This window comes from Dromaius novaehollandiae, chromosome 3 (assembly GCF_036370855.1).
Source record: "Dromaius novaehollandiae isolate bDroNov1 chromosome 3, bDroNov1.hap1, whole genome shotgun sequence".
Classification (NCBI taxonomy): Eukaryota; Metazoa; Chordata; class Aves; order Casuariiformes; family Dromaiidae; genus Dromaius; species Dromaius novaehollandiae.
Window position 1 is genome coordinate 108,140,018 of NC_088100.1, and position 15,279 is coordinate 108,155,296.

A 15,279-nucleotide genomic window follows, 5' to 3' on the forward strand; every position below is an offset into this window, starting at 1 on the left:
TTTTTTCTTATATAATTAAGTGGAAACTAGTCATATTCTAAAACGTGTGTATGCTTACACACACATATATATGAGTTACATTTTTATGTAACTAGTTTGCTTGCTTTTATTCATGACTATATACTCCATATAAAAAGATGTTAAGACCTAGAAGCTAAGAAATGACATAATCATGGTTTCCTATACAATCCAGATGTAGTCCGCTTTTGTGAATGCATTTTGATGCAATGTGTAATTACAAGATGACATTTAAAAATGTGGCAGGAGCCTTTTTTAATGGAAATATAACTACTGAGTATTTCTTATCATCTTTCATACTCAGCAATCACTGAATACAAAGCATTAATTATTAATGATTAATTATTAATTTCTGTCAATGAGGTTCAGCACTGCAGTCTTTAAAACATAAATTATTTTCCAGAAGGTGTGTATGAGATTAGGAAGTATTACTAACTCCATTTTATATCTTGAAAATCAGGACAACAAAGATATTTTGAGCCCCAAATCTCAAAAGTAGCCACAAATTTGGGGGAGTCAAGTAAAAAACCTTAGACCTTAATCTGTTTAATGTAATCATGTGTTACATGGTTGTTTAAAGAATTGCTTAAATGATCTTCACTTGCAGCTGTGACCATGCAATGTTTCTACAAATTCAGCCTTACATGTCTCACAGCTGACAAGAGGAAGTGAGGTATGCAGAATTAGAGGCTACCTGTAAAAATATTTTATTTGCCAAGCATCAGTACGGAGCTCTGTGACAGGAGCGGGAACAAGAAGAAGGCAGTTGCCTGCAGGCTCCAGAGCACTCTCCTCCTGCCACCCACAGCTCTCTGCTTCTGCAAGGGCTGCAGCAGGGAACCTGCAGAGCACCATCACTTGCTTCCAAGCCCACTATATTCCCTGAGGACTCTATCTGCTGTGCTCTAACAAGGGCAGAATAGCATGCCATCACACTGCTGATATTATTTTTAGCCATGTGTTCTGGGTAAATTGAGGAGAAACAACTAAGCTTTAAATTCTTTCTGCTCATACACCATGTTGACATATGTTGAACAATTAAAGACTGAGCATAGATGTAAGCTGAAGTTTCATTTTAAATATCCAGACTACATTTGGAAATTTTTAATGCATTACATTATTTAAATGCTGTATGGTCTTACATTAGATTATTAGTAGTACAACTATGTTAAACTTCTTAAGCTACTGGTATGGGATTAATCTCACCTATTCTACTCAGCAGCCTTTGCAACAAGCAAAGAGAAATAATGGACTCCTTAATGAACTTCTGAATGTTTGTTACAGCAAAGTATGTTTTTGTTATTGTCAGGAGACAAATTTATAATCTGGAAGGCTTTATTTCCCTGGGTGTTTCAAAGACCAGAAAAGATATCCATCTTTTTAATGCAAATTAGTAAAGAAAGTTATTAAAATAATTAGAAAACATGATAATATCACCTTAATTTGGAAGTAGAATAATCAATAAATATGCTGGGCAACTACAGCATAATTGGAGATATTATTGAGGCAGATAAGAAAGACTGGGGAATAGAGAGCTCCTAGATCATCTAAAATGTTGGGTAATGTCTTCCATTATAGTATGACCCAGCTGTGTTGTTTGCCTGTAAGTTAGGAAGGCTTTGTGTCTTAGGATCCAACTGAGAAATCTTTTCTGTGACAAGCATCTTCATCCCCTACTTACGTAGAGAAAAAAGCATTTAAGACAAAAAAGCCACTAGTAACAATTGTTCATTACAGCAAAGTTAAAGGACCAACCAAGCAAGGACCCCGACTCCTCCCTTCTCATTATACTAGGCACTTCGCTACAACCTGTGGACGTTATACATGTATAAAGATCTTACAGTTCACCCAAGAGAAACATAGGGTGAATCAAAAAGAGTGAACAGTGTGAATGCAGTTTCTAAATACAAATGCATAAAGGGGATGAATTAAGGTATGATGGGCATCTTAATTCTGGCACTTCCTAACCTTTTACTTTACAACTTGATTTTTTCTTACTGCAATTCTCTAAATTTAAATGGAAAAAAATTAAAATAAAAGAATGACCACTGATAAAAAGAAATTCCATCAAAAGAAACTACATGGCTTCACAGTTTGAGTTATCAGCTGGATTCACGCATGTAGATCTACTGTATAGGCTTCTATTCATCTGAGCTCCTACAGTAACTGCCAGCATTCACGGGCTCTTATCCTTCATAAAGCTCCATCCCCAAAAGGGAGTAAGAACCATGTTACCAATAAATGTCACAGCTATTGCTATATTGTCATTGCTATATTGTCATTGCAATATTGTATAATATTGCTATATTGTCATTGCTATATTAATGCAGAGGACATTTCATAGAGACATAAAGAACCTAGATCCAGTTCCAGATCATGAGCGGCATGGACTTTACTGTCAGATCATCCTGCTCTCTCCCAGCAGTCCTTTCCCAATTACACTTTTTACTCACCTACTACCCTTGGTATATGTTCCACTGGCCCTCAGCCCTCTATGCCTTAGCTCTTACCTCTTTTCTTTCCTTTACCATCCTCTCTATCATCTCCAGCACTGATCCACCTTCTAGCTTCCCCTGTCCAGCCTCATACCTTGACTCATGCATCCTTCCCTTGCAGTTCATTCCATCCCACCCATCCAGGCCCTGTTTTGATCCTCCTCTGTTTCTTCCCACAATTCAGCTCTTGCAATATGTTTTTGCCTTTGTCTTCCATTCCACATTACTCACTCTCTACATTTCAGTGAAGCACTTTCACCTCCTCTGCCATGCTGCTTAGGTATCATCATGAGCCAAATTACGAACACAAAAGAAGCAGCTTCCCAGATCTTTATTCCAGAGTATGGCGTCACAAGAATTTCCAGCAGCTGAGACAGCAATTGCAATAAAAGCTCTGCTCAGTCCCAGGAACAGAGCTAGAATATGCTCAATACAGATGTCATTTTTTAAAAGTTTAGGTGTTAAACTCCAGCAAGTCCCTGCTCAGCATGTACAAACTGAGATCTTTTCAAAAGTCCAGACTAAGGCAAAAGATGAGAATGCCTGACACCATGGTGAGCCTCTTACCAAATCTCATGTCCACAGCATGGAGGTTCTTTATGAAACAGATGGAACTTTTTATGATCAAGATATTTCCCTTCCTATATTTGTTCTTAAAAACACCTTTTTTTTTCCAGAATACTTCAGCTTAGGCCAGCACATGCCATGGGAAATTTCAGCTTTAACAGTGAAATCTTTGTAAAAATATGAGCAGCTGAAAACTGAAAAAATTTTCGGTGAAGATATTATCAAAAGCCTTAACCATATAGCATTTATGAGCTCACCCTATCACAAATGCCTTGCCACAAACATTTGCACAGCTGCACTTACTATTTAAGAAAAAATATAACTACTTATGTGAACAACGAAAAAGAACACAGCACTAACAAGGTGTTTTATTTACATATATACATTTTTAGCCATCATGTTAACACGTGTTAATATGATGAACACTTACGAACACTATTCTAAATGTTGCCTTGTGAATTTTTAAATTCCTCTCTTGTTAATTTTTCTAAGAACTAGTTTTAGTTCAATGAAAAGCAATTCAAAGGAATGCAATGTAGAAATTCATTGTAGAATTCATTTGGAAATGAATGCCTTTGTGTGACATACCTTTCTTCTGCTGAAACCTCCTTCAGCTGTTGATGTGGTTTTGTCCCTTCCATTTCTCGGATGCTTACTGCATAGATCTTAGTGGTATAGTCAATTGCTTTTTCTCTTGCAACATCACTATCATAACCTTAGAAAAATAAAACATAAAATAAAACAAACTACCCATGTTTCACAGTGGAAGAGTAGAAAACAAGAAGATCTACAGCAATAGAAGGAAGGAAACCGACCTTTCCCTATACTGAACTTTAGCACAGCAAATGAAGAGTTGCAGTGAGTCATGAATGTTTCTCACCCACTTCAAGCTAAACATCTGAGTCTCTGTGGAACAAAGACTAAATTAAAGATGTGTTTTATACAACCAACCCTTTTTACCTCCATCTTCTTCTGCATCTGTGTCTGATTCTTCACTATCAACCAGCTTACTCTCCTGAATGCCCAAAAATTCTCTGGTCCAGATCATCAGAGCTGTATCAGCACCACCTACAGTCAGCAGCACAGAATCGTTATGCAACCACCGAACATTGGTTACCTGTGCACTGTGACCCACATACTTCTTGAATTTTGCATGTTGGCCCTGTAGCACAAAGAATTCACATATTAGCAGTCTGACATACTGTGAACAGTGCTTTCCCTAATTGCCTTTCTAGTACAGTTTCTAGTGAGAGAAATAAACACCACTTATTACCTTTACTGGATATGAAAAAAGCTTCACGAAACCAAAATCATCCCCAGTAGCTAACAGTGTTCCATCTTTGGTAAGACTAGCTGCATTTACAACGGTGACATCACTGTGCATGGGCCAAATTCCTTCACAAGTAGGAGCAAGAACACAGGTCCAGGTGTCCCACTCAATCTTCTCTATCTGCAATCAAAATTTCACCAAATGAAATCATCTTAATACAGAGCCAGTATGAACTGTTTTAATGCCTATATTTTTCTGTCTCTGATATAAATGCAAAATATTTTACTTTTTTTAGAAAGTGTTTATTTTTTCCAGCTAATTAATAAAAACTGCACATTATCTTCATCACAACTCTTAAAAGTCATTTAAAACATTCCTGCTGTTCCCAAGGTAGCGCATGATTTGGATACAAAACTCATTAAAGATTTTCTGAGGTGCTAAACATTGGCAACTTTCGTGGAATCACTGTGTGTTACAAATAATCAACGTCCTTAAAAGCCAGGTCACATTCTTTACAGATGGTTTATAAACTGTATGCACATTGACTACACAGAAAACAGGTGACTGTTCAGGGAAAGATTATGGGAAATGACTGCTATTAAACATACAAAAATGAGCTTACAGATACTAACAGAAACTTACCAGGGCTTCCATTTACAAATGCTAGTAAAGACACTGTACAGAAGGACTAAATAGTTCTAATTCTAACCACTGTAAAGATAATATTTTAAAAGGAAAAAATACCATTCGAAGACAGAATATGCTAATTTCCAACAAAATAGGAAAATAACTTTTACAATAAAAAATCCAGTAAGCATAATTCGTACCTCAGCAATTCTTATAATATGCCTTTTCCCCCTTGGTGCTTCAAAAAATAGTTGTTCTTTGGCACCAGAATTGACTTGCAATAACTTTCCTGGATATGAAATAAGAGTTTATTATGAATCTTATTCATTATTATGAATATTATGAACTTTCTTTTTATTGAATGAAGAGATGCATGGAGGTAAGCTGAGAAATTATCATCCAGAGTTATTTAGAGAAAAAGCAGACAGATACTTAGAATTACTCTCTTGAGAATCCTATACTCTTCATTCACTACAGAAGTAATATTTTAAATACCACCCAACATTCTTGAAAAATTACTGTCTTGCAGCAAATAACTTCTTTTGATGAGTAATATTTTGTGTTTTCATGATCATGATAATGAAAAGTAAAACAGATTTCATATCTGCACTATTAATTTTCATGACAATTTTGCAAGACAGGTCTGCAATAAGTGAAAAATATTGTAGGTTGCCGTCTCTTTAGTGCTGCCAAACTAGCATATAGTTAGGCAGCTATACAACAAACTATTTTTGAATATGAACTTTAATAGTCCCATACAAATACTATGATAGCAAATAGATAACTTGGTATGGGACTGATGGTATTTTAGCAAGTATTTGTGCACAAAGTGAAGAAGCAAAAATGCTGTCAAATTCAGTTTTGCAATATTTGATATAAATACCTTCCTTATAAATCTCACCAAAAATTAAAGGTATTTTCTCAATTTTTCAAATTGTAACAACAACTATACTAGTTTAAGAAATAATTTTGGGATTTATTATAGGATCAGTGCTGCAATATCTAAACTGTATAACTCCAGGGAAAGCATTCATTTACTGTGAAACACTAGATTAGATTACCAATTGCTATGAATTAGGGCAGTCGCTGCTGCTCTACTTTGGCTGGGCATCGAGCCCTTTGTTCCGTGAGCTATATTCAGTCTGTGGGAATCACTGATGACCAAGAATGCAACATGGCACTACAGGAGTAAAATGGCCTTCCTATCTTACTTCTATAACACAGGTCATACAATTTAATCCATTAATCCATTACATTACAAGTTTATTTACTATAGTTTCAAGAGTTTCAGAGCACCACCAATAACTGCAATGCTCATCTATCTATTCCATTATTATCTACTATTTACAACATGCTATTTTGTTGTTGAGGAGAAAAACAACCAGTTACTGTACAGAAAATATTTTCTATAGAATCTGCTGCCCTTATGGCTATTACTAAGACAAAGGTGAAGGGAAGAAATGAACATGTATCCCAGGAAAAATGCAAACAGTATAAAGGGAAGGAATATTGTCCTCATCTTCTAAGAACTATCAGAAAATAGGGAATAAAATAATGACAATGGAAAAGTAGTTGTCATTTTTTATGAAAAATCTTAACAGACATATCGTCTCCAAATGTAATAAATATAATTAAATATTAAATTAAATATCATTATAATAAATATCCTTAAGGACACAAAGAACTTTCAACTTTCTTGTACTTTGTATCTGTATATGTAACATATCTAAGAAATGGCCACTACAGGTATATAAGTCTTATCAGACAAATTGCTATTATTATGTGAGCAATTATCAGTAGTTAGATTATCAAGGTTTTAAGCAAGCACACAGTGCCAGCTCAGACTTACTAGCTCAGAAATGGCACCCAAATCTCAACAGCTCCTGAAAGATGTGTAGCTACTACAAGTGAGCTTTCACTACACTTTGGGACTAGCAAACTAGTGATGCTCAAACACACAGGTAGTTCTATACAGAATTGTATTAGGTCCAGGAAGGCTTATTCGCATGAGATCACCATCAATCCTGTCAAATTTAATTAGTTCTGACTCTAACTTCATTGCAGTGATTGCCATGTAATGCTCAGCAAAGAAGAAAGAAAACTGGACATAAAAGGTGAAAAAGAAAAATGTGCCACATACTACAAAACTACAAAAGAACAGGGCAAAGAAAAGCGGTATTATGCCCGTAAGTGACATTTTAGCCATGTGTTTTCACAGCAAAGTACCATGTACTCTGGTACAAATGCTACAAGTGAGGATGAATTCCACCAACAAATGTAATTGCAGTGAACCCATATGGTGCTTGATGTTGAAGAAGCATTTACATCAGTATTTACAGTTTTTCTTAATAACTGGTGCAAGAAAAGTTGTCTGATATTTCCTTTTATAGGCATTTTCAATTTGTACATCTGGTCAAACATTTTACCTCTTGAGTCCCAGTCAATGTGTGTGATATAGCTAGATGCACCTTTACAAATGCCAACTCTTTTGCTGGTAAGCACATTGTAAATATCTACAAAATTATCATGGGAAGCCACAGCCAGGTATTTTCCTGATTCTGTAAAAAAGAGACATTGAGGTTATCAAAACTGTACATATTATTATTATGCATTTTTATTACTGTAATAACCCCAAGGCCCCAATTAAGGGTAGGCCTCATTATACTAGGCTGTACAGCCATACAGAACTGAAAACTGTATAAACTATAAAGCCATGGCGCACACATAAGATCAATCTGTCTTCTGAACATTCAATCTTCTGTCTAGAGGAGAAAAATTTCAAGATAAACATTGCCCTTACATTTTATCATCTGATTATACCTCGTGAAAACTTTATATCTGAGATCATTTCCTTTCTGTGGTGGAAAGAGACCATATCTTCAACAGTGTCAGCATTTACCACTAGAAAACTTCCGTCATTCAACCCTACAGCCAAGGCTTTCCCATCAGGAGAAAAGGCACAGCATCTTCCACCTACAAAAGAACATGAAAAGGAGTACCTTACAGTTTATGAACTTGGGATCGAGAAAACCATCAATGAACTGCAACTGAAAGGTTTTTGCATCAAATATATACTTTTTAAAATAGATTTGTTATTTATTAAAGCAAATACACTATGTGATAGGAGGGCTGTGGATAATATTTTAATCGATTTAAATAGGAATGTACTCTCTGGCTGTTCTTGAGATGACAATGGTGATTTGATCCATCTTGAAGTGGGTCTAGGCACAAACACCACCTTCCAACAACGCTGTAAATACAACAACCATAGAAACATCAAAAAAGAAAATGTAAAGAAAGGGAGTCCAGCTGAAAAATTCAAAGACCCATCATAAGCAGCATAACTATACATCTTTAAGAGACACTACATTGTATGACTGAAAGCTCCTTTGCTATATGATAGCATAATGGTTCCTTTCAGGTGGAGTATGTTTAACACAGACAGGTACTACACTTCCTCCACTTACTTTTTTGCCCAACAATATTTCTGACTACACCCTCTCATGGAGCTATTATCATCCATTCCTGAGTTCACCTCTCCAAAGCATTTGACTCTGTTTTTCCTCAGCCAGTTACAGTTCCTGTGCTCTGGATCTGTCACTGATAGCGAAACGTGTTCAATTTACACCATAAAATTTCCTGAAGGATATGAATGAGTAACTGAAATAAGAGTAATTCTGAGAAGGCAACATTTCAACATGGCTCATCTACTTTTACACAGAAAAGAGGGGAGGACAACTGGTCATTTTCAGAGAAGTTGATATAACACATAACATTCATACTGCCACTGAATGCTAACTTTGCTTAACAAGTAGAAAAGTTTACTTTTGTCTTTGTAAGGAAACTTTTTAATGTCAGCAACAAATATGCTGGTTTTAAATATTCTTAGAATGGAAAATGATTCTGAAGTAAAATCATTCCCCTTGGAGTCACAGGAAAATAGATTAAAGTTCATTTTATTGTTATTCATTACAATGGATTATAATTTTTTTTTCCACTCTTGTCATAGACTTGACACATGCCAAGGACAATTTACTTCCTATGCCTCCAATTTCTTAGTAAGTATGTCCCCTTCCTACCTAATTAATGCTTCTGATGTGCACTGAGAGCAAAGATGGAACTGTCATAGACAGCAGTATCATTACTATCATGGTAGATGGCCAAATGAGGATTACCTTTTTTGAGTTTCCTCACCGCCAGCATGCGGTGCTGGGAAGAAAGTTCCCAGATTCGTAGTGTTTTATCGTCACTCACTGTTGCACAGACAGGTAAGAGAGGATGAGCTGCCAAGCCCCAGACTTCTCCTTCCATATGTCCCTAAAGAAAACAATTTAATGTAGGAGAAAATAATGTATTTTGGATTATATAATATGTTATAGCACTTGCCCTATCTCCTTTTACATATCTCAGGCAATAAAGCCTTCCCTATCTCCTCCCAAAGATTTCCACATTCAAAGAGACCTGAACATCTTGTCTCTTTCCTCTAGTAACCATCTGAAATACACTTTTTCTTAGTTTCATCCACTAATACTAGCTGTAATCCTTGTTATACACAAGGTCTCTCTCCCAGACCTGAAATGAATGTACAGGAAACAGTTACATCCAAGCCAGGACCTTATTCTGAAGTCCCTATATGGGCTAATCTGTCTGCAAGGTTTAAACAATTTTTTAACATTCTGGAGAGCTTGTTTGGCCAAGGTCCACATATTTAGTTCTTTTAATTTTTCCTCAGAACTCAGTTTTCAAGGTTTTTTATTACTCTTGTTACTATCTCTAGATTCCCTTCACTTGCATACAGCTTCCAGGCATTGCATTTCAAGGTTAACTCATCTTAAATTTTAGATTCCAGTTTGGTAACTGACATCTATTTTTGAGTTGGAAAAATTCCATTAAAACAAAAAGGAGGGAACTGTCAGGTCATCTTGATTACATCTTATATATTTTCTATTTTTTCCCAAGTTGATGCATGCAAGTGTGTAATTTTATCTGGCTGACAATGACAAAACTTCTCTGTACATAACTGCATTATGCAGAAGCAGGTACCTCCCATCTCCTCATTATCAGACTACTCGGAGCAATCAGGTAATTTTAAGGTAATTTTACTATCACACCACCTCACTACTCATGTGAAGGGAAATATATGAGGATTAGCTTGCAATTCCAAGATAGTTAACAAGTTAAAAATAAAATACAGAATACATCTTTTCACATCTTTGGTTACTATGGCTACCATGGAAGCAATACAAATCTGAAAGACTACTTTATGTGATTAGAACTGATTGGAAACAATAATATCAAAGATAAGACACAATATTTTTCTATAAAACAATTTACATTAATTTAGTCAGTTACAGAAAATGAAAAGTAAAAATGTAACAAATTATAACTCAGTGAAAGATACATACTGTTTTCTACACACAGACAGCAGGATTATTAAAGATACTAAAACAAAGCAACATCAAATACATCAGTGGACATACACATGAGAATTTTGCTAACCGACCTTCACAAAATCCTTCATGTGTTGCAAACAGAGATCTCTCTATGCTGTGCAACAGATGCAATGCCAATTGCATGTCACCGCAGAAAGGTGTCACAAGTCTAAAATCATTTTTCACAAAGAAATATATAGGATCCTTCAGACTATGCTACATTATTTCAGTAAAAGCAAATAAGTGGAACCACACTGTCAAAATAAAATAAACTGCATTAGCTCTACTCTTTACTTTTCATTCTTATACTGGCTCCTAAACTAAAAAGTCTAAAAAGTTCATAAAAAGTCTGAACAGCATTTGAACTCAGTGGACTCTTCATTTTGCCTTCAGAATTCCATAATCCATAGTGAATCTCAAAGACATTTTTATAAAAAAGCTCCAACCTCTGTCTGAGCAGGGAAAGGAGCGGTGGCCAACAAGATTAATGAAAACAGAAAGAAAATGACTGCAGAAATCCCAGAATGCCTTGTTCTCTTACAGTGAATATTTTGATACAGAAGATCAGTATTGTACCTGAACAAGTAGAGTCATAGGACCACTTTTATCAATTTCAAGTATCTCTCCATTTTTAGTTCCCACTAGTATATGCCCATGTCCTAGACTGATGGCTCGAATGGAAGGATTGTCTTCTAGAAGTAAACCTAAGGAATACAAAGATATTCATTTCAAGTTTTATTGCAAAACCAAACAGAGCCTTATATCACCTGTTACTTATACATCTTCTTTCAATTATGATTAAAATCTTTTAAGATTGAGACATTTTAATCATCAGGCATATTTGCCTAATAAAACTGCTAGTTAATCCATGGATTTAATTAATAGTTCAAAGGAGGGGAGCTTGTGCTATTCTGGACTGTGGAAATGCAAAGATTGATATTTTACTGTTTTAAGAGTGACTGTGTGTAAGGGGCTCAGAAGCATAATGTCCATATTAATTCTGTGATTATCTGTGGACATTGCTTTACAAACTTCCACACTGATGCCTGATAATAATCCACTATAGAGGAAGTACAATTCAACAGGTCTTTCCAAATCATAGGGCCCCTACTCTTACTGCAGGAAATTTGGCCTCTTGAGGAAGCTAGTTGCTAAACACAGAACAGATTTTGGAACAGACAAACCAACAGGCTTGTGACCTTTCTCTAGAAAACCATTTCTTTACTGAAAACAAAGCCAAATATCAGGGAATAGAAAAGGAAATAGCAGAACAAACTGTAAAACGATAAAGAATGTGTGAAATACAAGTTGTATCAATCAAAGCAGAACAATTCCAGCACAGAGTAATAAATAGTATAGTACTGTTCCCTGTGTGTTTTGGTAAGATTTTGACACCTATTAGTGCCGCTTTACCAACCTTTATTCATATAGTCCTCATTAAAACACACTGAAAAAATAATACCTTTAGAACTAGCAGATAGTGCAGCTCTTTTAATAGCGTAGGTCTTCAGACATCTTTCAAACATATCATCCCAAAGTGCCACAATTCCATCTTTTCCACCAGTTACAAAACCCTGTATGATCATAGTATGAAAACCATGTATAAACACCAACACTCTCAAGATAAGATATAAAAAGACATGTCCAAATGTAGTATAAATTCCTCTGCATGCTTTGCTCTTGTGCCCAATTCATATTGGAGCCTATTCCTATGATGCAAAACTATAAGAGGAGAAGATTTAGAAAGATGTTTTTGTAGGGTTTTATCTTATAAAGATCTATAACCAAATAGAGTGCATACTACTGTAAATAGTAATTTTGGACAACAACATTTTTCTGCATATGGAAATAAGCTATGGAAAAGTACATGCATCATCCTTAGAAGTGACAATAGTTAGCTGCATCAGCTTCTGCAGATATTCCAATTTCAACTAACTTAACAGATGTTTTAAACTTAGCTCTCATAATAGATTGGGACTGATTATTTGATTAATTCCCTTGGTAGATTCTTTTCATCAGTGCCAAGTGAGTGCAAAACACAGCATAAATCACAAGCCAACAATAATGTAAGTGAGGAGGATGTCTAGAAAATGGAGTGCCAAGATCATATAGAAAAATTGCATGAAAAACTAGGAGCAATCCATTAGAATCAGAAAGGATTGAGGCAAAGGGATCCAACCTTAATGTTTATCGCTAATCTTCTTCTTCTTAAGCTATAATTTTAAAGTTGAAACTGACATTCCATTGTCATCAAATTGCCAGTGCATTTCCAGTGGAAAAACTTAACCCCAGACTTCATATGTGATGATATCACTCATGTGCTTAGGAATACACACTTACTAAATATCACAACTCATTAATGTTCATTTTGTGTTATTAGTCACATTCAGTTTCATTCAGTGCACCTTGTTTTTATGTTATGGTCTTGTTTACTAATGGACTTCCAATGTTATTATAATGTAGAACAATGTATTGCTTGCATGCACATGTACAAAACCTGAATAACTTGATTGGGAGATTCATGATATGGCTATACACCTCTAAAACCCAACATTGCAACAAAAATGGTGAAGATGAATGGATCACATAAGATGATAAATACCTTATCCAATGCATGCATTGCAAATACAGGTCCATCATGGGCTTTCACTGTCTTAAGCAACAGAGTATCCTTCCAGATATAAATGTCTCCAGTAGCAGCTCCAGAGAAAACTAGATCTTCTATTCGCCCATATGAGACACTCATCATAGTTTCCAATTTTCCAGTATTTCCAAATGTTCCTCGCTTTGATGTAAAGCCTCCACCTGCAATATAAACAAAAGTAAGTATTTTTATATGTCGGTTTGTAGCCACAATGCTTTAAAAGACAAATATCTTGACCCCATCATCTCCTGTTATTTCCTAAGATGCAGCAGATAACAGAAGTACTGAAAATACAGTGCACAAGGGAAAAACATAATATAGGAAAGTCAATCTAGTAATGACAGTCTTAGAGCAGCACAGGCTGTATTTTTCAGACTATTATTTCCAAGCAGCTGACGAATTTTGGTGAGGAACTGTACAGAAGAACAAACACAATGTCTAGCAGAACATTTTTTCTGCATAGAACAGCCTGCTAACCTCTCTTTTTCTCTTCAGAAGTGACCACAATTACACAAAAGATATCAGAGGTTTGTATTAGTTCTCCGTTGTCAACGTGACAACTTGACAGCAGTTTTGCAGAATGAATGGCAGGATTTGATCCTATTTGGATTGCCAGAGAACCATACTGGGTCACATCCACTTGCTTTGCTTTGGTGCGGAAAGCAGGAAGTAGCCGTATGCGCACATTAAATTGAATGCATTTAGACAGAAATATAAATTCTAGTACCACAATAGTATAAAAAGTGGTCCTCTTACTTCAGTCATCATGTATTCTGTATTTACACCAGACCGACCTTCTCAATTCTACTGAGCAAAACATATATCAAAATATATCCGTTTCCAAAGAGATTATTCTTGGAGTAAGCTACTGCTTAATGCAAATGAGTGTAAGAGAATTTGGCAAACAGCAATGCAAGTATATTTAATTACAACAAAAATACCCTGAATGTAATTAAAAAATGCAGAAAAAAATCTGTAATTTTTAATCTGAGGGCATCTGGACCACTTGAACACAGTACAGTGTAAGTACGGGAAATGCTTAAAACTATCTAATCATGAGTCATCTTGAGTTTTATTTTTAGCTGCCCCTGTACTGACTACCTTTGCTGAATTTTACACAGAAGATGCTTTCTGAGACCTTCTTATCCAGTACTCCTGTAGTGCGTATAGGATTAATAGTCATGAAGAAAAAATCCAATCCTGAAGAAAAAACATACTTAGAAACCAACACTGCTATCTTTCTCAGTATGACAGAACAGTCTAGACTTACAGCAACATTCTTATCCTGAACGTTTTGCTTATTAGTTTTCAGAACCTTAAATTGTTCTTAAATAATGGAAAATACATGTTTCATTTTTCATTATTTAGAAATGAAAATTCTGGTATTATATGAAAATCTTAATATCTTGATTCTTGTGATCTCACATCATGATTTTTAGCCCATCAGATAAATTACTGTAACTGAATTCTGCAAAATATCTGGTCCTTTATTTCTTTTTTGTTTTGCTCAAGGAAGTATTTTAAGCTCTGTTTTCAAACCCATCTTTCCATTCTGGCAGCTTGAACCATGTGCTTCCGTACCTCTCTGGTGACTAAAAAAAGCTCTATCTTGAAAATCGAAGGATTACTGAAGTGTTGTATCAGTACCTGAAGTTCAAGCACTCCCTTTTTTGACAGTCCTGCCAGGGGCCCCTAAAATTCTTAGCTTGCTTTTTCACAATAAGGCTCATAATCTGCTTGAGTGAGTCACAGGAATGCATGTTTTCTGAGAGCCCGGGATGCTTATTCAGGGGAAATCCTTAACATTATGACTAGAGTTAATAAAACAATTCTCTGGAAATGACTTCCAGAGAGAAAGGAATATAGCGACATTTGCTGAATGAGAAGTAGGTTTTGACCCTTTTAGTATTTTGATAGCCAGAAAATTCCTTTACAAATACAACAAATTTTTAAACTGAGAACATGATGTCCCTGTATTAGAGAGAGATAAATCCTCAAATAAATTAAATAGAAAATACTCAGTACAGTACCTGTTTGCTGCCAAAATTTGATGTGCTTCATCCCAGCTGTGACTAGTTTGTCTATATGATGTGGATTACACTTCACTACAAATATTTTATCTTTATGACCCCTGTAATAAAAATAATAATTAAAAAGCATGGTAAGGGATCACTTAACATTTAAAACATTTTTTTTAAGTAGGCATGCCATGGTATTGGACTTATC

The 15,279-nt window shown here is 35.5% G+C and overlaps 1 protein-coding gene across 1 annotated transcript in view; it reads right to left on the reverse strand.

Annotated features, from left to right (window-relative positions):
* The window catches only part of EML6 (EMAP like 6), a 158,450-nt gene that overhangs the window by 34,629 nt on the left and 108,542 nt on the right, over positions 1–15,279 (reverse strand). The window contains exons 18-28 of the mRNA XM_064509754.1: positions 15,084–15,184; positions 13,012–13,214; positions 11,872–11,983; positions 10,986–11,113; positions 9,153–9,294; positions 7,798–7,950; positions 7,404–7,535; positions 5,178–5,266; positions 4,354–4,530; positions 4,041–4,242; positions 3,669–3,795 (exon numbers count right to left, since the gene is read on the reverse strand). Of these exons, the coding sequence (XP_064365824.1) occupies positions 3,669–3,795; positions 4,041–4,242; positions 4,354–4,530; positions 5,178–5,266; positions 7,404–7,535; positions 7,798–7,950; positions 9,153–9,294; positions 10,986–11,113; positions 11,872–11,983; positions 13,012–13,214; positions 15,084–15,184 (1,566 nt within the window). The remainder of the gene's footprint in view (positions 1–3,668; positions 3,796–4,040; positions 4,243–4,353; positions 4,531–5,177; positions 5,267–7,403; positions 7,536–7,797; positions 7,951–9,152; positions 9,295–10,985; positions 11,114–11,871; positions 11,984–13,011; positions 13,215–15,083; positions 15,185–15,279) is intronic.